Consider the following 26561-nt stretch of genomic DNA (forward strand, 5'->3'; position numbering starts at 1 on the left):
ATGCATTGTATAGGGTGTCCTGATAATAGCATACGAAGATATGAGAGATGGAAAAGAAGAGTTGCCATCTCCGGCGGAGTGTTACCCCATCAGTTCCCCCCCCCCCCCCCCCCCCCCCGAAATGATCAAGATCTTTAATTGTGTTTGCATGGGTGTGTGTTTGTGAAAAAAAAATGAACAAAGTACAGTAAACGTGCGTAACAGATCTTTCCACAATAAACCTGCGAGTGTGTTGATTTAGTGTTAATCAAAAATTAAAAATAACGTAATCGTCTATTACGGTAGCGTTAGGGATTCGGATGCATCCATGAAAACAGCTATTGTATTTCACGATAAAATGTACTGTTCGGAGGAGAATAACACAAGCCACAAAATTGAGGTGAATCCCTGCAATATAAATGTTTTAATCAGTATAATTACATTATAGTTACAGAGAAAATTACATATAGATCTTACTGCAAAACGTCAAAGCAGGAGGGTAGAATATCTAAAATAGAATCAGCAACTAGTGAATCGGGAAAGAGAAGAAGTAAAATTTATATCTTCTCCATCTTCCAGCTAAAAACTGGGAAAGCCTATTAAAAATAGCACGATGGCATTATCAAAGCTCTAAAATTATTCCATACATCGTTATTGTCCTCTTTTAAAATCATTTGTGTGGTTTTTTTTTGTCTCTTTTTTTTGGGGATGAAGAATACTAGTTCGTTTTTGTTTTTTTTTTGGGGGGGGGGCGGGGGTATGAAGAATACAATTCAATTTTCCTACTTGATAACAATGTCGCTCCCTGACACACTTGCCCCCCTCCCCAGAAGTATGTAGAAATACATATTTGATGACGTTCATAATTATGTAGATGGTCACTATCTTTCAATTGATAGTATTACGAAATTACACCCGCCAGTATGTTATTTTTCCGTTCATGGAACACCCTGTACAGGTGATAGACATGTAGATGGCGCTGTTTATCCTGTCGGTCTCGTGGGCCTTCTTTGCCTACTGTCGGTCTCGTGGGCTTTCTTTGGTTAGTGTCGGTCTCGTGAGCCTTTTTAGCTTAGTGTCGGTCTCGTGGGCCTTTTTTACCTACTGTGGGTCTCGTGGGCTTTCTTTGCTTAGTGTCTGTCACATGAGCCTTTCTTGCTTAGTGTCGGTCTCGTGGGCTATGTTTGCTTAGTGTCGGTCTCATGAGCCTTTTGTGCGTAGTGTCGAACTCATGGGCTGTATGACTCCTGAGTCGTATAACTCGTGGGCGGAATGATTTAAGACCAATTTTTATGTACGGTAAGCACACTTTGAAAGCTATATGAGATATGTCCAAACTCATGAAACTTTTGTAGAGTAGCATATGGATAATCATGAACTTGATGACATGCCCCCCCCCCCCCTTTGGCCAAAAAAAAAAGAAGAAATAAGAAATTGCAACATAGTCGCAAGTAATAAGCAGTAAACGTGAGGGTAAATTACCAAATATAATAAATTGAATATCATGCAATCATGAAATATTTTCACGATTCCTACTACATACTTTTAGACTTTAAATATTTGTGTACCTATTGAGCACACTTTGGAAGATAAGTTGAGATTACAGTTAAATAAAGATAATGTTCTATTCGATGCTACTTACAGTTGTTTTCTGTTTTGAGGCTTTATATTATCTCAAGAAAATGTGAGTACAATGTAATACAATACTTTTAATAAATGCAAGAAAAGACACACTAGGTGTAGGATAACCATCAAGGCTGTGAATGGTATTATAACAATTTTCCCTTGATATCTTGGATGTAGACATTACAGTACAATTAACGTTCTGCAGCTTGTATTCGTATATCTGAAATCATATTCACGGTAGTAATTTGAATAGATTTATGTATAAATATATGCAAATTTTTAGTGAAATGTAGGTAACTATTCCTATTCAAGTGGAACGTATTTTACATTAGTGATTCTCAGCAGTAAAATTAAGACCACAGACACCATCACTAGGTACCTTTTACAGATAGAAATATAAGCCTGTAGTGGCATTATGGCGGCCATTTTGCATTTCATTGAATGCAAATATATGCAAAAAATGTAAAAAGGGAAGTTTGAAAGTTACTGCGTATATCATAATTGTATTCCCTGACCTAAAAAAAAACATAGGTTTAGACACCAGAATGGGTGGGACAGAGCAAAATTGAATTAAAGGATATCTGTGTGATTTTATCATTCATTTTCTCTCCTTGTGACAATCAAGACCATCAGACAAAGTGGGACAAAGAGCACTGGTGTGCCCTTCAGGCGAGAAGACTGACTGTACGGAGCAATGTACAGGAGCTTGTTGTTTGAAGCGGGATACGCATTGCGGACGGTGTCCCTCGTGGTATCGTTAAGGATCTGGTCCATAACCTGACGCGGGCTGTACGAATTGTGCTTTTCAAGTATTATGGCTGCTGCACCTATACGGAGAAAGAACAGTATGCATGCCTTTTAACTACACACTGAGAATTATAACATTTTATTATGACATTTTTATATAGTATATACTGTACATAATTATTTGTGATATCATTTTCCAATACTTAAATATAGGTGATACAAAACCTGATTTTGTCCCCGTATGGTCCATAAAAACAGTATTTCAGAGTAAAATTATATCACCTAGAACTTAAAGATTACTGTCGCTGTCCCCCAAAACGCGTAAAACTCACCTGTGACGTGGGGACAAGACATGGACGTGCCGCTCATTGTTTCGGTATCATAGTTGCCTGTATACCAGGTACTGATAATATCAACCCCAGGCGCATATAAATCCACACAATCGCCGTGATTGGAAAACGTGGCCCTATAGTCATTATCTTCGGTCGCAGCCACTGTCAACACCTGTCATTAAACAGTATACAGGTACAAAAATTATAACAATTACTATAATAATGATAACAAGATAAGTTGTACGTGTCATGTGAAATCAGGCCATTCACGTTGTCGGCAAAATGAAGCATACAAATTTCTAACATTATTCCAAGAAGATCTTTAAGAGAACATGAAGCATACAAATTTCTAACATATTTATTCCAAGAAGATCTTTAAGAGAACGTACCTCCTATCGACAATTTAATTTTCATTCCAATCTCTATTCCAAGAACGACTATCGCTCGTGTGTCTCCGCTCTTATAAGGTCAGGTCCCATGGACTTTCCAATTTATATACAATAATATGACAATGAGTCATCGATTATTTGTGTTTATTTTTTTTAAACTTACAAGAGTGACAACCGATGTTATTGTATACACTAACCTCTTGAAAAAAAATTCTTTTTTCTACATTCGACTGAATATTTCTTACGACATTACATGTATACGACAGTACTAGTTACCACAGGGGACATTATGTCAGTGCCAAGATGGAGAGAAGGCAAATGAGAAATTCGGCATGGTCAATGCAAGGTCAACTCTGAACAAAACCTGCTCCCTCGTTGACTATGTCACGAACGAGAAATCAGATCTTTTTCTTATAACCTAGATATGGTTGAGAGATATTAATAATGCCTACAGGACTGAAGTGACCCCAACAGGGTATAAGCTTCTCGATCATCCCCGGCCATCCCGACCTGGTGGTGGCATAGCTCTCTTGGCTAGAGATGGAATACAAGTGATAAAGCGTGAGATGAAACCTTACCAATCCTTTGAGTATTCGGATTGAAACATCAAGTATGAATCTTTTCGCTTGTGTTTGGCAGCCATTTATAGGCCACCATATTCGGCTAACCATCCAGTCTCAATAAGCACAGAGAATCTGGTGAATACCTCGAGTCTCCTATCGTGTCTACAGATCCGCTTCTGCTTACCGGTGACTTTTTGACTTACCAAGTGACCCATCATCTTCCCAGTTTGTTGATGTTTTGGAGTCTTTAGGCTTACAATAGCATGTCATCGAGCCCACACATGAATCAGGCCGTATTTTGGATCTTGTTATTTCCCCTCCAGCAGAAAACATTATTTCGTGTCAACTAATGCCACATCATTTTCTCTCACTTCATTCTTTCGTGATTTGTCATCTGAATGCTGAGAAGCTTACTGTGCCTGTGAAGGAGATTTCATAGAGTCTATAGACCTGGGGGGCGTTTCATGAAGCGTTTTGTCAGATATTTCGTCTGACAAAATGTTAAAAGCTACTGAAATCCTTGCATCTGATTGGCTAAGAGCAAATTTGTCCGACAAGTTGTCGGACAAAAATGCTTCATGAAATGCCCCCCTGGATTCATTGAAAGATGACCTACGTTCATCCAGACGTTGCACTGACACTCCGAAGGATCTACATGAATTGGTTGACTGCTATAACGCAACCTTCTCACAAGCCCTGGATGATCACGTTCCCCTCTTGACAAAGAAGATCTCATCGCACAATCTTGTTCCTTGTTGCAACAATGATGTGAAGGCAGCTAAAAGGCTCAAGAAACGAGCTACACGTAGTTCTGACACTGATCTCGCTGCATATAAGGATAAGAGAATATGAGCAAATAATGTGATGAGCGCTGCAGGGCACGTCTTCTCCATATCACTAAATTGACAAGCACAAGTCCAACCACGTGAAGTGTTCCAGTGCACAAATAAGCTACCTGAACGTAAACAAGATGTTCCTCTTCCTCCCAATCCTGACACTGTAGCTCTAGCAAACGACTTTGGGAGTTTTTTTTTTCCTCATGCAGAAAACAGATGAACTCTGTCCAGATGGATGTCCCGCTACACCTCTTTCCACCTCCAGTTCTGTGTCTTCATATCCTGATGATATTTTGCTTGACAACTTCTCGACCTTATCGGTCACATATGTCAAGGCCCTTGTTGTGAGGTGTGGAAAAAAATCTAGCCAGTGTTACAAATGCATTTTCAACTTGTTTTGAGTTGTCTGGACCCGCTTCTTCCAGTCTTGACAGATGTCATCAACTTATCCCTGTATAGTCTGGAACATTCACGTCTTTTGGGACGTCTTCCATAGAGCAAAACTATGACATTTTGACGCAGTTTGAGACCTCTAAAAGACGTTCATTGTCTTTGTTTATTTATGTAAAAATACGACACATTGTGACGCCATTTTAACGTCACAAATGTGACTTCTTTTTTACGTATTCCATTTGAGCAAAAATACAAAAAATTGTAAACAGTTAACGTCTTTCTGACGGCAGCAATGACGTGAAATTGACGTCATTCTGACGTGTTTCTGCTTTCAAGGCAATGGCCTCAGATCGCAAACGGATCATCTAAATTGTTATGACACATTTCTAAGTCTAGTTTATTCTTTGATTTGTCTGTTGTGACTGTGGGCACATTCTTACTATTATTGTTAGTTATTGCCTCAAACAATTTGGGGAATTGGTTTGATTTTTATACACATACCTTTTGAAGGGTATCTGCTGCAAGCATACATTTATGTGTTTATATTCGGAAGCATTTGCAAGTGATAGTATTGAATAAGATCATCATTGCATTTGTCAAAAGTTGATGGCATTATGAAAACAGCTCATTCCTTGGTCTCATACCTGACAAGCAGCTGCAAATTGCGCAGAATGCGTGTGCTACGTTACATTGCAATTCTTATTTGTTTCTCATTGTAGTCCATCATTTTATGATTTACAATTTGGCTAATTGTGAAACGGAGAACTCCTTTGAATAGCATGTACAGAGATAGTATTGGTGCAGCACCAGGGTATTCGCATGAACCCATGCAGTTAAAGTCATTATCTCAAACATTTGACCATCTCCGAGGTTTTCAAAATCATTCATCGTTGAAAATCCGTCAGGGAATCCAAAAAATTCTCTTGGTGATAGGGCGTTCATGTATGTTGCTCCCAAATAGTGAAATAATCTCCCTATAGTTTTCCTCACACTAACAGTGAAAACGAAGGAAGTTAAATTGTTTGAAAGAAAAACCCATGACATTTGAAAACTGTTCAAAACTGAAGCTTGATATTTTTTTTAATTCTCCGAATATAATATATTCTATTTTCTATCTTCTATTAAAAGGAAGACGGGACGCAGTTATCGCTTGTTGTGCATGGGGTGCAATAGTGGAGGGAACCTATTTCAGCTGGAGCGTGTAGTTTCGGGACCCTGCGTCGGATGTGTTTGTCTACTGTTAGTTTTTTTTTTTCTATTATTGTTGTTTTCTCTGTCCAAATTTACATGCATTGTTTCTGTCACTCAAGAAAGTGAGATTTACGTTTATATATTATTTCCTTGTGAAATAACGAATAAAATTTGAACTTGAACTTGAACTATATAGAGAAGAAAAACTGAGAAAAAAATACCGAAGGTAACTCACATTTGGATTTCTTGCAGGTGAAAACCTGCATGCGTCCATTCTGTCATTTCCCGCTGACGCCACAACTGTAATACCATAATTGAAGACATTGTTTACGGCATCGTCGACGGCATCGGAGCCTACGGAACGCAGGGACATCGAAACGATGGCTGGCTTTCTCGCATTCTGTCTAACCCAATTCAGACCTGCTTATGGAAAAAAAAGAAACACCGTTTTCGTAATTGGACACAGCCAGGGGAAAAAAAAAAACAGATACTGCAGGATGGCAGGATATTGAAGGATGAGTGAGCACAAATGTGACCGTGCACCTCAAAACGAACATAAAGTCGCACACACTAATTTTGCGTGAGGACTGAAAATAAGTGAAATGGGTCAACCTAGCAGATCATGACTTTTTCGTATTTTCTGAAAGAGCGGGTCTTCTTTTACATTATGCTAAAATTTGGTATCATAAAGCGGACAGGAAAGTGTGTTTTTTTTAGCAGTTTATCTCGAACATTTTTGGTAGAATAGTGTGATTAGGTGTGTCTTTAGAATCCCTTTTTCATTTCTGAAAGACCTTGTCAACACTCTTCACTTTCAACTCTAATAACTTTTGAAAGGATAGTGCTACTGCTTTGAAAGTTGGCATTAACTATGGACAGAATGTGTTAATGAGGCATGCTAAATCTCAGTTTAATCTGATAATCCCTTCATTGTTCTTACTCTGGTGGTTTACTTCCTGTTGTTTTTTTTGTCCCATTCATCGCATAGCCAGCACGGTTTGGTAAAGATTAAGCGCTTGAATAGACACTGTACTTCAGAACCTCTTTTCTCAGTTCACACTTTTCCTGAGTTTGTGCTTTCTTTCCAATATTTAGATAGGTTAGGAGAGTCCATTTGATTTGAGTTATACATCATTTTAAAGCTTAAAGTCTGCATTTTCAGAATATGGTCTTAACTAAAAATTCATGTCTGGCGACTTTTTGTTCGTTTTGAGGTGCAGGGTCACAAATGAAATAAAAGATTTTAAGGTACTTCATACTATTGTTGTCAACTATGACAAGCGGTTGCAGAAGTAGGAATCATTTCTTGATTTCTGTCATATTCGTTAATTTTGTGATTCTTCCATTCTTAAAAAAAAAAATCTCTCTACTTGTCCAAGTGAATCAAATGGCATGCCAATTGCCAACAGTAACGTTCTCTTGAAGATACTGAAGATCAAGTTAGCGTTGGGATTCGTAGGTGATCAGATTAATTCGGTGCTCGGTGTTTCTTTAGAAATTTAGTTTTCTTTATATTTTTTTTTTGTGTTTTCCTGATTATTTTTTCAGATGTTTTTATGATGATTAACAGCTTGATCAACATTGATTTCCTCATGTAAATGTATATTACACCAGGAGTATTCTTCATTGAACTCATCCGCTGTATTAGAATATTTGAGAGTCAAAGAACATTTGATTGTGTTCACAATATCAATGTCCAGAAATACATTTTTCATGTTAGGACATTGGACTCAAGGTTTGGAGCAGTCTCACTTCCAGCTTGAAGTTCGCCACTTCAATCAACAGAGCAATGAAATTCACAACTTTTAACCTGTGAATATCCAACAGTTCATCTCAGCCGATGCCAAGTCATATTGTTTGTGCTTCATCGCCCCACTCTGACGAATGGTAATGCTAAAGGGCTGCCCATTGTGGTGGTATTATTGGTGTATTATATGTCATATTGATGCTTCCTAAGTTTATACAGATCTCTGCTGTTCCTCATTATGTGCAACATTCTTGCAACAGCCATGTATGATAGTAAACTGACTGAAATCTTGCTCTTCCGAAAGACTTGTTATCCTGTCACAGAAAGGTGAGAAGGTTGTTTCCCCCATGTCCTTCCGACCTTGAATCATATAATTGTTATGCATGTTGTTCTCTCTTTGATGTGCATCTCACCTTTTCACCTGAAATACACCACTTGCGTGGTTAATTCAGGGGGACTGGTCAAAGTAGTTCTGATTTGTTTCGCCTTATTAATTCTTGTGTCTAACTGACACGCTGCCCTGTGTCGATGTATAGCTTGAAGACGGTGGCAGCTCGTCACGACAGACAACAAAGAGGCATAGAAGAATTACAAGGGCGAGGTCCTACGGGATTTATGTATGTCCTTGAGGGAGTCAGTGCAACAAGGCCGGTACATAATCCAATTGAATTATTCGTTAAATATCAGCTTCATGTCCTGCTCATATACGGCGGATGTCCTGCGGATATTCTGTACATAATATGCTGTTATCATCACTTATGGCCGTATTGTCCGTTAGCCATCAGTAACTACATGTGTTTGCCCGGTAGTCGTCCTGTGGCTATGCCGTGGTAATGCGTTTGATGTGCTGTGCATAGCCGTTCCATCCGTTCCATCTAGCAGTAACTTACTTTGCAAAAGGCCAACGCGTGGAAACGAGTGGAAAACAACATAGTACAGTACAGATACAGGAGGAAACGTACAACTATCGGATAAGGGTCGGATAACGATATCCGCTTTTAGCGAGAAAAAAAACAAACACTTTGTGCATGCACAACGTTTCCTGGACGCTCTGACGGAAGATAAGCATCCATCCAAAGGTAACAAGGATATGAGCGCTCATTTTAAGGGATATCAACGGATACGACATGCGTTTCTTATGAGTTTGCCTTATCTGGAAAAGTGTGACAGGGGCATTTACCTTCTATGGTTTCAGTCAGGGTTCCATGGCCGTAGCAGTTTAGAACACGTACTCCATACAGGGTCGCAGCTCGGGCAATACCGTAAGAGTCTGCCCCTATCGTTCCGGCGACATGCGTTCCGTGTCCCCTACAATCGATTCCTTCCTGGAGCAAATGAACGAAATGCAAGAATTAAATCCTCCTTGGCCATACGTACCAAAAAGACTGTAATGAAAAACATGTCTTGACGCCAGATGCGACTACGCCCTGATGATCAAACCGTAGCAATTAAGGCTTTGAACCACACAACAGCATCGCTGTATCTTGGATGATGCTCTAGATTTCAACAAGAGACCCGAGTTTAAGTCCCGACAAACGCATGCATCCTTTTCACAAGGGCTTTTTGTGTGTCCAACTTGACTAGGGCTATAAAACATATAGATATAAATGATTCTATGATAAAAAATTTCCTAACACAGTGTTTTTCTGTCAAAACTGAACTTACTTACTAACATGTTGTTACCCTAAAATGATATCTTCCTTACTCTGTTGTTAAGACCAAACAATTTTTAGGTGATACGCTATCAGCGTATCACCTATTGTGATTGTCAAAATCTCTCTTTATTTTTTTTTATTCTTCTTTCTTTCTGGACAATTTTGTGTCGTCAATATCTCAAGAATGACATAACGAAATAACATGACATTTTCAGTCAACATGTCTCATGACAAAATCTAGCCACAATAAGGTTTTCATGACAGTAACATATCTATGACGTCATCTAGGCGCCATTTTGTGATTTTCGGACCTTGTCACATGATCGATCATAACTTCATAACTAGATGTCATTTCTGTATCATTTTCGGTGGACATGAAGTTCAGGTCACGCTCTATCTTACTTTTTAACGCTAGTTACACAGGTCATCATTACGCGCGCGTAAGCGCGCGTCAAAATTTTAAAAGGCTCAAAACGACTTCCCAATGGGAAATCTCGAAGTTTCAGACAATTTTAAGCGTTTCAAACATTTTCTCGCGTGCGCGTCCGTCCGCGCAATTCCGCGCGCAGAGCCCGTAAGCAACATGAAAATGCAATTTTTTTGACTGATTTGGATTCCTGATACTTTGAGTAACAATATCCATTGATTTCCGATCGATTTCGACCTATAACAAAGGAATGCACTGGCGTCAAAGTTGAAATTCCACGTGCGCGTCTTTCTGCAAATATAGTGAAAAAACATGTCTTTGTTTATTTCGCCATGGCTCTTTAAATCGTCCGTTGACCCTATATTTCTATTGCATATTACAAAAGTATATGAATTGTAAATAACATTCCTGGTATCAATATTGCCAGGAAAACGCGATGACGTCATCATATCGTCATTTTAGATGAAAAAAGTGGAATTGATTTTTTTGAGGTACTGTTTCTGACATTCATTTGCTCGTATCTCTGTTGTTTAAGCTCAATATTATCCCAAATTCAGATATGTTGCAGTTTGAACATTTGCCTTTCAAGTCCATGTGATGGTTTTGAAATATGATGACGTCATCACACTAGAAATTGTGATTAAAGGTAAAGACTCAAAATCAGACAAGTTTACGTGTTATGTCTATGGGAGGTGATTTTTTTTTAAACCATGCATTGACTTGACAACGTTTAAGCACCTTTACCTCATCTGATTTTGCTCCATTTCCTCTGAAACATAAATATGTTGTAGTTTAGACAATAAGCTTTAGTAATCATGCATTTTATGTTTTCAAATCTCCTCATCAGGTTGACAATTTTGCAATTTAAAACTGAAAATGAGAATGCAATCTGTACGGAACGATTCCCAATTTTTCTTTGCAACTGTATATTGATCGAATCCACGCTGCCACTTGTGAGAAATTGAATAGCGCCATCACAAGTCGACACTGTCACAATAGTATTTACATTTAAGTTTTGCACTCGATCTTCAGGACAGCAATGTGGCATAATCTGTTAGCGCGCTGGTTCTTCATAACGCCATACCGGAAGGCGAGAGGTTCGACCCCCGCAGGACTTTTATCCGTTCTTTCTTCTTTTTTTTTCTCTCTTTTTTTTTCGGCAGTTCAGCTTTACTCCGATGTCATTTATCGTATTATTTTATCAAGTGTACGTAACCCGTGAACACGGCTGCTCTATTTCCCTTGCTTTGTATTGGAGTTTGGAGATTGGGTTTGCTTCAATAATTTTGTCACACTTAATGTTGTAAATTTCCCCTTGTTACAGTGTCCCGCTTGCCACGATTCGTTTTCTCTTTCCTTTTCTCTTCATTTGTTCTTGTTATACTGTAGCAGGATATTTAGGAACGTGTTCGTTTACATAACTAACATGAATGGGAACTGAATTAATTAACTCTAGTCCAGGTGCATGGCGTCTCGCTTATCTCTTTGGAATTCCAGGTTATTGTTTGACCAAATAACGGAGTTAAAGACAGGCAGGGAAGGAAGTGACTTGATATTGCTTCATAATGAGGAATTTCGGGCAACACCTTTCCAAGTGTAGTGATTATGACGGGGTTCTCTGTCGTTTATTTTCGTCATGGCTGTTTCACTAGTTAGCCATAGGTGATATTATGTTGCTGGCATCTGGGAGAATAGAACAGATCAGTACCAAACTGGAATAGCCCTATAAGCAATGTGGTAAGCGTTCAATTTTTTGCATCATCTTTCTTCTTTAAAGTCAATCACTACTGATCGAAATACGCAATATAATATGACACGTTCCACTGGTAGTTTAGGCAAAGGGAGTTAATGCATGATGCAATGATAAATGTGCTACCATTGATTTTAGAGACGTCATTGTGGTGTGGTACTGGTGATGGTAAGGGAACCATAGATTGCTTTTAAAGTAATGAGACAATCATTGGACCTTTGCATCAAGACCGTATTCCCATCTAGAATATAATGCATGTTCGTGCGGCGTTTTTTTTTTTAATCCTGACGTGGACATTTTTTTTTCTTGTTTTTAATTTAAGAATGTTATATCTAAATTTGTTTCTTTCCCCTAACATTTGTTTTTTGTTGAATATAGAGTTAGACGTTCCGTGATCGAGTAGAAGAGCAGCGATTTAGTTACAGTTTCAATGCATCTTGTTTACCATCTTCTCTGACATTAAATTGATGGTTTTTATATTTGACATTGTCTGTCTATTTGCCAGTTTATGCTCATAAACCACTGCTATAACAACTAATACATTTGCTTCACCTGTCACACGCAATGACATGGATTGCAGTTGTGCATGCAGTTTTCCTTTTGCCACCTCTCGTTTTTCTCTCCCCTTTTCCCTCACTTTGGTTTTGTTATACTGCAGATGGGAATGATTACAATAGCATAACCCAACTTAAAGTAGGAATGAGAACTGAATAAATTAACTCTGGGCCAGGTGTATATAGCGTCTCGCTCATCTCTTTGAAATTTCAGGTTGCCATTGTTCGACCAACGGAGTTGAAGACAGGCTTTATGTTGCTATAGAGGTATCTCGCGCCACATGAATGGAATGCATACGCTGTTTAGTATTAGTAATACACTTTTTCATGCCCATCCCTGCCAATAAAAGTGTGTTTGACGGGGTTCTGTGTCATTCTGCCTACGAGAAAGCAAAGTTTTATTTTCGCCATGGCTGTTTCTCTATGCGTAGCCGTGGGTGATGGGTGTTGTTGGCATCTGGGCAGTAAAGAACCGAGTATCATGCTATAATACCCCCCCCCCCCCCCCCGTTAGGTTCTAAGCGTTCAATACGGTGATATATCTTTCTTCTTTATTATATCGATCACTGCTGATGGAATTACAGAATTATGTTATGACACGTTTCACTCAAAGCTTAAAAAACAAAGTTTATGCACGATACAAGTAATGGTGCATGAGTCCTATAGGCCATTGATTTTAGATGAGAAATTATGATATGCCTAAAGTAGTGGTGTCATTGATTAGGAATTAATGACACGATTAAGCACTCCTTCCACTTCTAACTGTCCCCTTTGAATGTGTGTCGATCACGTGAGATCGTCATAAATTATCATTCACGTATAAGCTTACGTTCAAAGTGTACTCTTAGTTGGAGGAGACCTATAGTTACATGGTTAAAGGTGATGTTTTGCCCTTTTCTCTTTAATTGAGGTATCACTTTCGTCCAGGATAAATCACATTCTCATGTAAACAGACTCACTTGCTCTATATCCCCTGTTTTGTATCGGAGGCTTCATTGGTTTTACTGCTGGTAAATCTCACAGGCTTGTATATAGTTGTAAGAGCTCTCTGAACTGATCATTGTGATAGCAAGATTAGAGGGAGTCATATTGGTTATGTAAATAATGGTCAAAGGTCATGTTTTAAAAGGCCACTGTTAAAGCCAGGATGGTTATAAACACTTAATTGTCATGTTTTATTTGTACGTGCCGAGGATCACTTGGACCCCGTTTACAGTGCGAGGCTCGGCCGCGTTCGGTGTAAACGCGCAAAAGGCCAAATGCGGGGCCAAAATTGGCCTCGCATTAGGCCACGCTCTGGAGGTGGTCTCGGCCGCGGCCGAGCCGCGGTCGCGCCCGGCCTTTTTCTCAGTGTAAGCGCAAACTGGGCTAAATGCGCGGCCAATTTTAGTCTGGCTTCCAAACCCTCGCCTGTACTATTTCGCTATTCAGGATATTAACTACTTCAACGTCGAAAACTAGTATAGTTTAAGGTGGTTTTGTCCTGCAAAGGATTTTCTCCTTCGACAAAGGCCTTTGCCCGAACGGCGACTTCGTCGCCACGGAATTCAGTTGGCAAAGGATCTGAAAACCAGACAATACCAAATTGCGTTTGTTTAAAAGGGTAGAGCGCCACTACGACAAAATATTGAAAGGTTCGAATCAAAAGCGCGGCCGAGCCCGGCAGTGTAAACGGACTAAATTGCGGGGCTCGGCCTCGCAATTGAGGTTGTCCTTGATTGCAGCTCGGCCGCGGCTCGGCCCAGCCCCGCACCGTAAACGGGGTCTAAGTTTATGCACTGTAAGTACTCAAAAAGTCCGTAAATCGACTTAGTCGCACACGCACAGAATTTCCACTTAGTTTGTGTGACAGAAAAACAAATGTGATCTGAATAATGTAGGCCCAAAAAAGTTCAACTAAGTATCTCATTAGAACTTCAAGGTTCTGTATTACATTCTTTTCTTTGTCGATCACGGATGACCGACATCTGATGACCCCAAGCGTATCACCTAACTCGTCTTCAGTGTGACGAGTTTCATATCTCGTTTTTTTTTATTCTTCTTTCTTTCTGGACAATTTTGTGTCGTCAATATCTCAACAATGACATTACGGAATGACATGAAATTTTCAGTCAACATGTCTCATAACAATATCTAGCCACAATAAGGTTTTCATGACAGTAACATATCTATGACGTCATCTAGGCGCCATTTTGTGATTTTCGGACCTTGTCACATGATCGATCATAACTTCATAACTAGATGTCATTTCTGCATCATTTTCGGTGGACATAAAGTTCAGGTCACGCTCTATCTTACTTTTTAACGCTAGTTACCCAGGTCTTCATTACGCGCGCCTACGCGCGCGTCAAAATTTTAAAAGGCTCAAAACGACTTCCCAATGGGAAATCTCGAAGTTTCAGACAATTTTAAGCGTTTCAAACATTTTCTCGCGTGCGCGTCCGTCCGCGCAATTTCACGCGCAGAGGGCGTAACCAACATGAAAATGCAATTTTTTTGACTGATTTGGATTCCTGATACTTTGAGTAACAATATCCACTGATTTCCGATCGATGTTGACCTATAACAAAGGAATGCACTGGCGTCAAAGTTGAAATTCCGCGCGCGCGTCTTTCTGCAAATATAGTGAAAAAACATGTCTTTGTTTATTTCGCCATAGCTCTTTAAATCGTCCGTTGACCCGATATTTCTATTGCATATTACAAAAGCATATGAATTGTAAATAACATTCCTAGTATCAATATTGCCAGGAAAACGCGATGAAGTGATCATATCGTCATTTTGAATAAAAAAAGTGGAATTGATTTTTTTGAGGTACTGTTTCTGACATTCATTTGCTCGTATCTCTGTTGTTTAAGCTCAATATTATCCCAAATTCACATATGTTGTCCTTTAAACATTTGCCTTTCAAGTCCATGTCATGGTTTTGAAATTTGATGACGTCATCATACTTTAAATTGTGATTAAAAGTAAAGATGCAAAATCGGACAAGTTTACGTGTTATGTCTATGGGAGGTGATTTTTTTTAAAAGCATGCATTGACTTAACAACGTTTAAGCACCTTTATCTCAGCTGATTTTGCTTCATTTCCTCTGAAACTTTAGTATGTTGTAGCTGAGACAATAAGCTGCAGTAATCATGCATTTTATTCTTTGAAATCTCCTCATCAGATTGACAATTTTGCAGTTTAAAACTGAAAATGAAAATGGAATGTGGACAAAACGATTCCTCATGTATCTTTCATATACATAAGTTTACGTTCCCCATATTTTCTCGTCGAGACGTATGGCCGAGTGGTTAAAGGCGCCGTCTCAGAGACGTGAGGTTGCGGGTTCGAACCCCACAAGATCACGAAACAATTTTTTTTTATTTTACTTTTTTTTCTTCAATTTGTATTATATATTCGTCCATGTAGAAATCACGTTCGTATATAAACGCACCTATACACACACACAGACACACACACACACGCCATATCCCTCTTTTTTGTGTGTTGGAGACCACATTGCTTCGACTGCAGCAACATTTTGCAGGTTGACTTTGTCAAACCGATCATAGTATGTAATGACGACGACTGAGGTGTTGTACTTTGAACAATTGTCTTTCAAGACGATGTCATTGTTTTGTAATTTGATGACGTCATTACACTGAAAATTGTGATTAAAGGCAAGGTATCAAAACCAGCCGATTATAGGTTTTATGTCTGCGGGACGTATTTTTCCCAAGTTGCCAGAAATGGCATAGCGACCTCAGTCGTTACATGGCCGCTTTTCCGTCTAGCAATGCAATAGATGTTCACACGGCCACGTTAGTTGAGTGGGCATTGACTTTCCCCCTGTTATATCTATACATTGTTTTTTTTTTTTTGTCTTACCATTTCCGTGGATGACCCGTGGCCGAGTGGTTACAGAAACGGTTTCGCATGCACGCTCAATATAACTTCAAGGTGCCTATATCACATTCTTTTCTTTGTCGATCACAGATGACTGTCATCTGATGACCACAAGCGTATCACCTAACTCGTCCTCAATGTGACGAGTTTTCATGTCTCGTAAAACTTGATTCTTTTTGCTTTAATGATTAAGCTCTAGCTTTGCAAAGATACAAGGTGATGAAGCTCTAAATAATTACAAGTCTTCCTCTAATCTGAACAAATTAATAATGTTCTTGTTCTTTTTTTTTCTCCTTGTATCTTTCGCAACAAAAGTCATGAAGTTAGAATGATAAAACAGTTCAAAGGCAAGAAGGTTTGGAATTTAGAAATGAACGAAAATTTGAATTTGTTATTAGCTTATCCTTGCCCATCGTCACTAAAACGACTGTAAAGATACTTTTAAAAAAATGACTTGATGACCAAGCCATTGCGAGGTTTTGAAGCATATGGCAGCATCGTTGTATCTTGGATGATGTTCTAGATTTCAACAAGAGACCCAAGTTAAAATCCCGACCTGAAACGTGTACATCCTGTACTTTGAGAAGTTTTCATACTCAACTAAATCCCCTACACCTTGAAAACATAAAATTTCATTGCTAGAATATACTGTGACATGAACTTACACGATATCAATGTTCTTTTGAAACAAGACGCCTCGTTTCAAGGAAACAGTGTAAGGAAACAAGGTACTCTGAAGAAGATGTGGTAACGACACATTGTGGTTACTTGATTTTTCATTATGCCATCACAGTCAACCTGGACATAGTGTTAACTTACACCGACAGTTTCAAGAAAAATAGAATGATCAAAAATAAGGAGAGTTTTATAAATGTGACCAATGTACAATATGCTCACTCATGATGGGAATGTCGACAACCAGACATTGGGGGAGGTGGGGGGGGGGGGGTGTTGTTAAACAAATACGCAATGTCACACGTTTCCTATGCAAACACGCAAATACACACATACACACACATACACACATAAGACGAATTCCTTCAGATATACATGCTTGTCCTCCAACAGTGTCTGTCCCAACGACAGCCCTGTCACCGAAAAAAAATGTTGTTCGGACTAATTCCAGTGTCCAGGATGTATACGCTAACTCCTTTCCCACCACCTGAATGCACATACACATTAGAGAGCAGTAAGGAACAGCGAACGAAACGACTCTGAGCTGATTGGGCCAATAAATGTCAGCGTTCGAATGGGGTGTCTAGGACGGGTCCACGTCACGAGTTCGACACCAACGAATCACACACCATACAGCCCATGAGTCATACGTCCTACGAGTCATACAGCGCACGAATCATACAGCCCATGAGTTCAAACAATAAGGCCTATAGGACCGACATTTTAAACTTCGTGTTGTAATGTCGAACTCGTGTGCCTTATTTGCCTCGTGTCGAACTAATGGGCTGTATGATTTGTGGACTGCGGGACTCATGGACCTTCTTTCAATGTCGAACTTGTGGCTGTATAAACTCGTGAGTGGGCAACCTTACGAGAAAATGTGAAAGAAGACTCAAGTTTAGACAAAAGAAAATTGGAAAATAAACATTCATTTTTAATGGACACGTGTGCCCCTTTAAAATCAACTTAGAAGTGATGGGATTGAAAAAAAAGCAAAATCTTCAGTGTCAAAAAGCGTAACTTTTGAAAATACAGATATAGGAATTGGAATAGATAATGAATATGGAAACAAAATATTCACCACGCAACTTCGGCGGATTAAGTGGTAACCAGCAAGGACAAATATAGAGATTTGACACCTATCACATGTTTTATAATCATATGCAATGTTTTCCTTTCATAGTAATCCCCCAGAAGAGAGAGAGAGAGAGAGAGAGAGAGAGAGAGAGAGAGAGGGAGGGAGAGAGAATAAAAAAAGAAATTACTTGTTCCCATCATTGTGCATTTCATTCAAGTTATCCATATTAAAGAATTTATTTCTGCACTGGGGAATCGTCAATGACTTTTTAAGATTTTGTGATGTTTTCTGATAATCTTGATAAAAAGAACATCTTATTTTTTCAATGGAATCATGTATACCCTCGTAGTAAGCGTTTAAGTCTAGCGGGAGCCTGCGTTGATTGACACGATCAATTCCCCATGAGTACTGCGCCCAAACGATGCTGTTTTCTTCGATGTAAGACACCTCCTCCATCTCCAAGAACTTTATCGTTAAGATACAAAGGTAGAATAAAAAGAAATGATGGTCCATCGAGAGAGGGATGTTGGTAATCAAACAAGAACGTTTCGTTTGTTGGGTTCATCCCCGTTTTTGCACAGGATACAAGTCTCTCATAGTGCTGTATTCACACTGTGTTCCCGGCGGACACGGCAGTCACGTTTTAGGCCACCATGGTAAAAAAAGGGATGGACGTGAGACAATGCGGTGAGACGTGATAGCCAGACGTGACAGGCAGTGATTGCCGTGGATGCCGTGTAAGATTTTTAAACTGTCAAAAAAAAAAATGCTACGGCAGTCCCGCTGCTGATGAGAAACATTGTACGCCGTAATAAAACAGGGTGAACACAACAAAACGGCACGCAATAGGCCGTAACAAAACTTAGAGGTGGTCCGTATATAGCGGGACGGCGCATAAAGTTGCGCCAAACGACGCTGCCGAACGGCTGCATTCGAATTGGGACAGTTTACACATCTGAAAGTTTACACATCTGACATGGCAACCACGGCCTGTCACGTTTGCCTTTCCCATACGTCCCACCGCGTTGTCTCACGTCCATCCCGTTTTGACCACGGTAGCCTGAAATGTGGCTGTCGTGGCAGCCAGGAACATGGTGTAAACGTATCATGAGCATTACAGCAGATTTTACTATTAAAAGCTGCCATAGCATGTCATTAAAACAAAACAAGAAATATCAGTTTCAATGCGAAAACCAATCCTCATATTTTCCTAATTCGTCGTGTTTTTTTTTTCTCCAAGTCATACACTTCTTCATCATCTCACCCGCTTCAGACATTTTATGCTTCCTCCTGGGTCAAAAATGCATGCCTTGAATGGGCCTACAATAGGACTTTAAACAAAGTAGCAATGGAATGCAATAATATGCCTCCGTAACCCACTCAAAGGCGTGATGTGTAGGGACGCTGTATTTCGTCAGAACATTCATTAGAAATGTGATACCGTACAATGCAGAATTAAAGCAGGAAAGCGTTACCTTTGAATTTTCATTCCAGGACTTGAACAAGATATCGATATTTCGTTCGTGTATACAAGGATCAACACTAGCAGTGGCCCGCTGGCACGTGACCACTGCACAGACTTATGTCGGAAATCCACTTTTCCAAAAAGGTTATCCTTTGTTGGCCCAATCAGCAAGATTTGAAGTGGAATGCTATGTTTGTTTGTTTTTTCTGATGATGCTAATATATATATATATATATATATATATATATATATATATATATATATGTATATATATATATTTTTTTCTTTTACTATCAACTTTCAAGGTAAAGCCCGAAGGGCCGCCAGAGAGGGGGAAAAAAGAAATGTCGAGCCTCAATTTCTCGTACATCGTTATGTACAATGTGTGTTTGTTTGTGTATGAGAGAGAGTGAGAGAGAGAGAGAGAGAGAGACAGTGTGTGTGTGTGTGTGTGTGTGTGTGTGTGTGTGTGTGTGTGTTTGTAGGCTCTGATATGCATATCACCTGCTTGTGTTAGGAGAGGGGGAATCAGAGACAGAAACAAATACAGGTGTACTTGTACTATTCAACAATATGAAGTCCGCAATGTTCTTGTGAAAAGACTAGGGTAATTGTTACAAGCTTTGCTGCTTTTCATAATATATTCTTCAAACCCTTGTTGCTGCCCTACCAATGTCCACCAGCAAAGCGGTTAATAAATAACCATTAGAGTTTTCTTTTCTTTTAACGTTGTTCAATGGTGCCACTTTAACTATACTAGTAATCGAACTTTCAATCCGTCATGTGGATGTTTAACGTGCATCTTGATCAAACACTTTAAACTAGTTGCAGCGAAGTGTGAAAAGAGAAAATAAAACACCTTCCATTCAGATACGGATCTAACAGATCCTGCAATAGCGTATCTTTTTTACGTACTACATGATGTAGAATTACAAATACCACGTACACGACAAAAACAAGCGCTTTCAGTGCTGCATTAATCTGGATCTACGTGAGGTTTACATCAAATCCAAAACACAGGTAAAGTACAGATAAGCTTTGCTTCGATGAAAATCATAATGTCTGTGGATGAATATGGTATAGACCTATAGCCCAAAATGTGATATTCATGGGTAGGCCATGTCATGAGAACATAATTATAATTATACTGTAGGAAAATTGCAGTATAGGGACTAAATAGTCCTGAAAATAGGAGAGAATTCAATGCCAGGAATGCTTTTCGCTGGTAATATGAAGATTGATCATGTTTTAAGGACATTTTATATTTTTCTGTTCACTTTTACAATAATCTTGTGTGCCCAGTGTGAAGGGGCTTGTGTTAATATACAAACCTACCAACAAACACAAAAAGAATAAACTTTTCTATTCCTCCTGCCACTAAACATTTGAATATCGGTAATAAAAATTATATATCTTAGTGAAATGGTAGCAGTGAAAAAGGGGTATAAAAGGGGAGGGGGGCTGAAGAGTTTCAGCAGAAAGGCCTTTAGCAAAAACATTAACGAGACAGATTCAAAAAGAAGAATTTACTTCAGAACCAAAAGAGAGCTCCAGAATAGTATTTGCATAGTGTTCCTTACTCTTTGGAGCAATTCGGGAGACAAACGAGCGGAGAAGCCTTTGACAACGGTAGTGAAGACAGATACAATTGAAGAATTCGCTCCCGAGTCCATGAACGTGTTTATGTCATAATCCGGCTATGAACAAACAAATTGATTCGAGAGAAAAAACAACAACAACAATAGAGATACGGCAGATTTATTAACTGCCTGATAGACTCATGATTTACAACGTTTCGAGTACCATAGCCTACTAAAAAGATGTAACATAAAGTCAGCTTTTATCATGTGTCAAGCCCATGCAGGCTTGCGTTTGATCACGTTTCACACGTACGGAGAGATGATGTTTCGTCATCTTTATTTCCTACGAGGTTGGTATATTAAAAAGGAAATTACACATTTTGCTTTTGCAGTTGAAATTGAGAGAAAAGTCTTGTTTTTCCCCTTTTAGTTTTTCCCCTTTTTGTTTTCCAATTTTGTTTTTGTTTGAAGCTATAAAGAGACATATTGGAAACGAAAACTTACTTTGGCTATTTCATTCATGTCTCTTATTGTGTTTCCTTGGTTTTTTGTTGTTATTATTATCTTGAAGGATATTAGCATTATATAAATGACATGATGTCATTTATATTAGCATTATATAAATGACATAATGTCATTTTGAAGGTCATTTTTTCGAATGTGTATCTTCATGCAAAAAAAAAGTTTCCGTGAGTATGACCTACCAGTTTGTGAGCCAAACTTTTGATATCGTATTATAATGCATTGATTTTTATCAGTGGCCGCCGGAAAATGTATGTGTATTCAGAAATGATGATGATAAATACAATACTTGGTACAAGTGCCGCTTATCACACTACGTGGAGCACAAAAATACTCACACATCATTAACAGAAATAAATTAAAGAAAGCACGAAAGAAAGGAAATTGAAGTTGTCAAGTAAAGCATACGATTACTGAACTAGATATTGCTTTCTTAAAAAGAAATGATTGTGGAGATAGTACAAATACGCAAAGGACTCTTGTACCATGGAGGAGATTCAGCATAAAAAAAGACCTGTCTCCCAATATGTAATACTGATCAATAACAGGTGGATTGTATATTGATAGTATCAAATTTGTCATGGTGATCTGAAAAGGATTTTTTATGTAAATAAATTTCTGCAATTAATGGCGCCATAAACAAGCACAATGTTCTTCGTGGCTTCATGTTGTTTAACTTTCATTTGAAATTGGTTTTTGTGATCTTAAACTATATGAACAATTAGAATTGATGATATTTATAATGTATAATTACTTGGGGAAAGTGGTCCTAACCTTTCTACACGATATATTCTTTGAACTGAAAAATACTCGGGGATATTGAATGTCGGCTAAATCGGGACACAAGATTTTGAAGGATACTGATTTTTTTTTAAAAAAAAAATCTTTTTACATATGTTGATGTCTTTATGTATTCATCACCAGCTGCAGGGGTTTATTTTCACTTGGTCTACTATCAGATGGTCGCTACTTGCCTCAGTTTGTCTGCTATCAATTTCGTCAAATCTCACTTAGTCTAAAACCCAGTTTGGCTACTAATAATTTCGTCTAATGGTCAGATGGTCTAATTGCATTTTTTTCTCTCCTTGGTGGCTATTGGACCAAGTAGAGTATAGACCAAGTGATTGGACGAAGTTTAAGTAGACCAAGTGATAGATCCACCGCTGCAGATGTAATATTACAAAGAAAAATAGTCAATATCATTCTTGCCTAACTCGTAAAGCGAGGAAGCGCCTTAGGTCAAAGTTATGTCCGTGGGTGAGTGGTGACTTAATAGACACCATGAATAAGCGTGACTGGTACTACAAGATGTCTAAAAAAGCAAGCAGCCCACAAAACTCTCATTTCTGGCTCATGTATAAATCCCTGAGGAATGAAATTTCCACTAAAATCAAGGAAGCCAAAAATTATTACATAAATGCTTTATTACGGGAAAATGGTGGTACTCCAAACGCCATGTGGAAAACATTAAAGCTTATTTCATCATCGAAGAATGAAAATCAAATAAAGCTTGAGTTAAACGGTGAAGAAGTGTCTGATGCAGAAGAAATAGCTCAGCAATTCAATGATTACTTTGTAAATTCTGTTGATATGTTGTTTAATCCAACAAACTTTGATATCCGTGAAAATAGCGGTGGCATTAATGAGTTTTGTAATGAAAGGGCTGTTGGTTATGTTCCCCCTGACATCTCATTTGATCTCCCTGATGTGACAGATGATTTTATTGTTAATGAAATCAACCGTATTCCAGTTAAAAAAGCCGCTGGTCCTGACGATGTTTCTACAAAATTATTGAAATATGCTTGCAATGCCCCGAATGTAATTCAAAGCATAACGCATATTCTTAATTTATCTTTGGACCAGGGTGAATATTTGGAAGATTGGAAAATTGCACGAGTCCAACCCATACACAAAGCCGGAAGTAAATCAAGTGTTGAAAATTATCGACCTGTTTCATTATTATCAATATTGTCTAAGATACTAGAAAAAATTGTTAATGTATCATTTCAAGATTATTTGATCGGAAACAAGGTATTGTCAGATAGACAGTTCGGTTTCCGACCTAATCATTCGTGCGAAACCGCCTCTCTTTGTATGGTTGATCAGTGGTCTCGGAATGTAGATCACGGATACGTAAATGGTGTTGCATTTATTGACATGCGAAAAGCTTTTGATGCAGTAAACCACGAAATATTGTTACTGAAATTGAAGTCTGTAGGTTGCACAAATAGAAGTGTACGATGGTTTACTTCATATTTGAAAGGTAGAAGTCAATTTGTATCTGTAAAAGGGAAAAAATCATCCATTAGAGCAATACAACACGGAGTTCCACAGGGTTCAGTGTTAGCGCCAATACTTTTCTCCATATTCATTAATGATTTACCCATGAGTATCCACAACGGAGAAATGTTTCTTTTCGCAGACGACGCGACTTTATCTGTGCGAGGTAGAAGCGTGGATGAAATTCAGTCAAAACTGAACCATGCTCTTGAGGAGGTTTACATATGGACCCAAAAAAATGAACTGCTTCTGAATATTAATAAAACTAAAGTAATGGTAATTGGGTCTAGGCAAAAAGTTCAAACTTTAAATGTCAGCAGATTATATGTACAGATAAGATCAACCCCAGTTGAATGTGTTTCTCAGTATAAATGTCTTGGAATTGTGATTGACGATAATTTGCAGTTCAACAAGCATGTTGATAGAGTCGCCCTGCAAGTAAAGCAAAAATTAGGTATTCTTAGAAGGCTCAAGGGAGCGTTCAACACTCACTATCTCAGCCTATTATACTGGGGTTATATCCTCCCACATGCCTTGTATTGTTGCAATGTATGGACCAACAGGTCACAACAAAACTACGAACCATCAACAGGTTACACAAGCGAGCCGCTTACATTATAGCTGGCTGTTCCTGGGAAACCCCATCCGCGCAAGTGCTCAATCAGCTTAATTGGCCAACGTTACAAACATTGTATTCAAAAGCAATGGCATGCATGACATTTAAATGTGTGCACCATCTTGCACCCTTTTTACTCGCAAATAAGTTTGTTATGCATGATGCAGTAGCCCAACGCGTTACACGCAACTCGGGGCAGTGCAAACTTGAGATCCCGAGATGTAATACCGAATTTTACAGGAGATCATTTGTGTGCACAGCGGTATCTCACTGGAATAATTTGCCATTAGAGACACGATGTTCCCCCAACTTAGGTTTGTTCAAAAGCAGATTATGATATGTGTGAATCTTAAAGACACGATGTTCCCCCAAGTTAGAATTGTTCAAAAGGAGCCTAAGATATGTGTGTTTTATTATCGAGTTTTTTTTTAAATCAATGACTAACACGATCTTTCACAGTTTTATCGGTTGTTTGAATTGTGCAATAAATGTTATTGTTGTAGTTTTTCCCAATTCATTTTTGTTCATTTAGAAATGTTGTAGTATTTACATGTCTTTGAAATTGTTCTATAAGCGTTATATGTTTGATTTTGATTGTTTTGAATGTATATATTTTTTTTTTTTCTATGTCTGTTAGTAAATGTAATTCTGGAATGTTTTATGTGTTGTGTTTTTAAAGGGCCCCGATGAAAACCAGCAAGTGCTGACTTGGACTACCCTTTTAAAATATGTGAAATAAATAAATAAAGTAAAGACACTTTCCACGTAACTGCATCTTTTGCTCGCACATGCACATACTTTTTATGCTTTTTACAAGAACTTTCGAATGCATTCCCTTCTTAATTCTTTTCTTATACAACAGTACAGAAACTTGATAAAATCAAAATGAGCATTTGAGTATAGATATTTTGGTCCTAGTGTTCCAAGCACGATGTCAGATTGTGTTAGTTATAACTTTAATATCCATGCATTCGATCAAGATGTGATGAAGCCCCAATAACAATGCGTATAAAGTGATTGCGTTTGAGCTTCTTCGTACATTGTTTATAAAATTACTGTATTCAATATCACCTTTAAAACACGGCATTCTGTCGAATGGACGTTATGGGCCGATGAAAAAAGAACGAATCACTTAATGTTTTCGTTATTACGAAAGCGTCTTCTTCGTGATAAAGCAAAGGTTTCCTCAAATGCCAAGCATTCGAAGGTCTCTATTCTATTTTGATTCATTCTCGTACATGAGCACTACCCCTAATAAAGGGGGCAATAAGAATACGATTGTACATGTCTGCTGTTGTTTTATTTTTCGATATCAAGAACAAACTAATCTAAACAAAATGCTCTCGTGAAGGCACAAAGTGAAGAGGATGGTGCTTTCCCTATTATAACCAACTTATAACACATCAAATTCTTCTGACAAGATTTGAATGATATCATAATCCTGTCTGATTACATATAGTACAGATTGTCAGATATAAAGGATGTATTATCTCCTTTATATTTTCACGGAGTCTTTGAATTTGAATTTGGAATTTGTGTCGTCCAGAATGACTAGTATGCATTGTTACAAAATATAAACACAGTATACTTGTCCTGTGCATGGTTGTTCAGAACACTAAGTTTCATTTAGAAAGGGCAGTTTATTGAATAAATTGTGTGATCTTAGGTCAATGTGTATTCTGCGACATATAATTTTGTAGACATAACAATGACTCTGTAGGGACTATTTCGAAGTTAATCCTACTTGTCGAGGTTCTCAAAGGAATAAAAATCATCAGCAGAATAGGCGCTCTATTAAAAGGAAGCAAGTAGATAAGGGAAGTGATAATTCACTTCGCTCATTTTGAGAACAACAATGTACTCTCCTGGAACCCGGTGACTTTCTGCTTTCGTCCTGAGCTTTGAAGTTGGCCAATTGTCACCTTTGATAGTAGGCCGTGACGGCATGGGAGACGGGCTCTCTCTGATGGACTTTGGTTCAAACGTTTCACTTTCCCGTAGAAGTGCTGTTCCCAAGACGACGAGCACCCAAAACCTGCTGGACCGGGGCATGGTTTGCACTTACTTTGCACCAACTTGAAAGTAGCAAAGAATATTTCAGAGAATATAGGACAGTAACTTTCCTCGGAGAGACTAAATTGTCACCACGAAATAAGTGCTTCCTCTTGAGCTAGTCTCAAAATCGCCAGAGGTCTAGACATGCAAACTCATAGAAGTGACATTAGTCGTCAGGTTGTTCAAGTGAAATCATGACAAACCGGCTG

At 38.5% G+C, this 26561-nt stretch overlaps 1 protein-coding gene across 1 annotated transcript; it reads right to left on the minus strand.

Moving 5' to 3' along the window:
• Positions 1-2199: 2199 nt before the first annotated feature.
• Positions 2200-26349, minus strand: LOC139708950 (aqualysin-1-like). Its single transcript, XM_071620918.1, has 6 exons — positions 26131-26349; positions 8984-9128; positions 4345-4462; positions 3526-3607; positions 2685-2856; positions 2200-2432 (listed from the first exon to the last, which is right to left on the minus strand). Exons 1-6 carry the CDS (start codon positions 26347-26349, stop codon positions 2200-2202), a joined length of 969 nt encoding a protein of 322 aa, XP_071477019.1.
• Positions 26350-26561: the final 212 nt, after the last annotated feature.

This window comes from Diadema antillarum, unplaced genomic scaffold, assembly GCF_040938485.1.
Source record: "Diadema antillarum isolate AM-2024a unplaced genomic scaffold, OU_Dant_1.0 seq00001391_RagTag, whole genome shotgun sequence".
Classification (NCBI taxonomy): Eukaryota; Metazoa; Echinodermata; class Echinoidea; order Diadematoida; family Diadematidae; genus Diadema; species Diadema antillarum.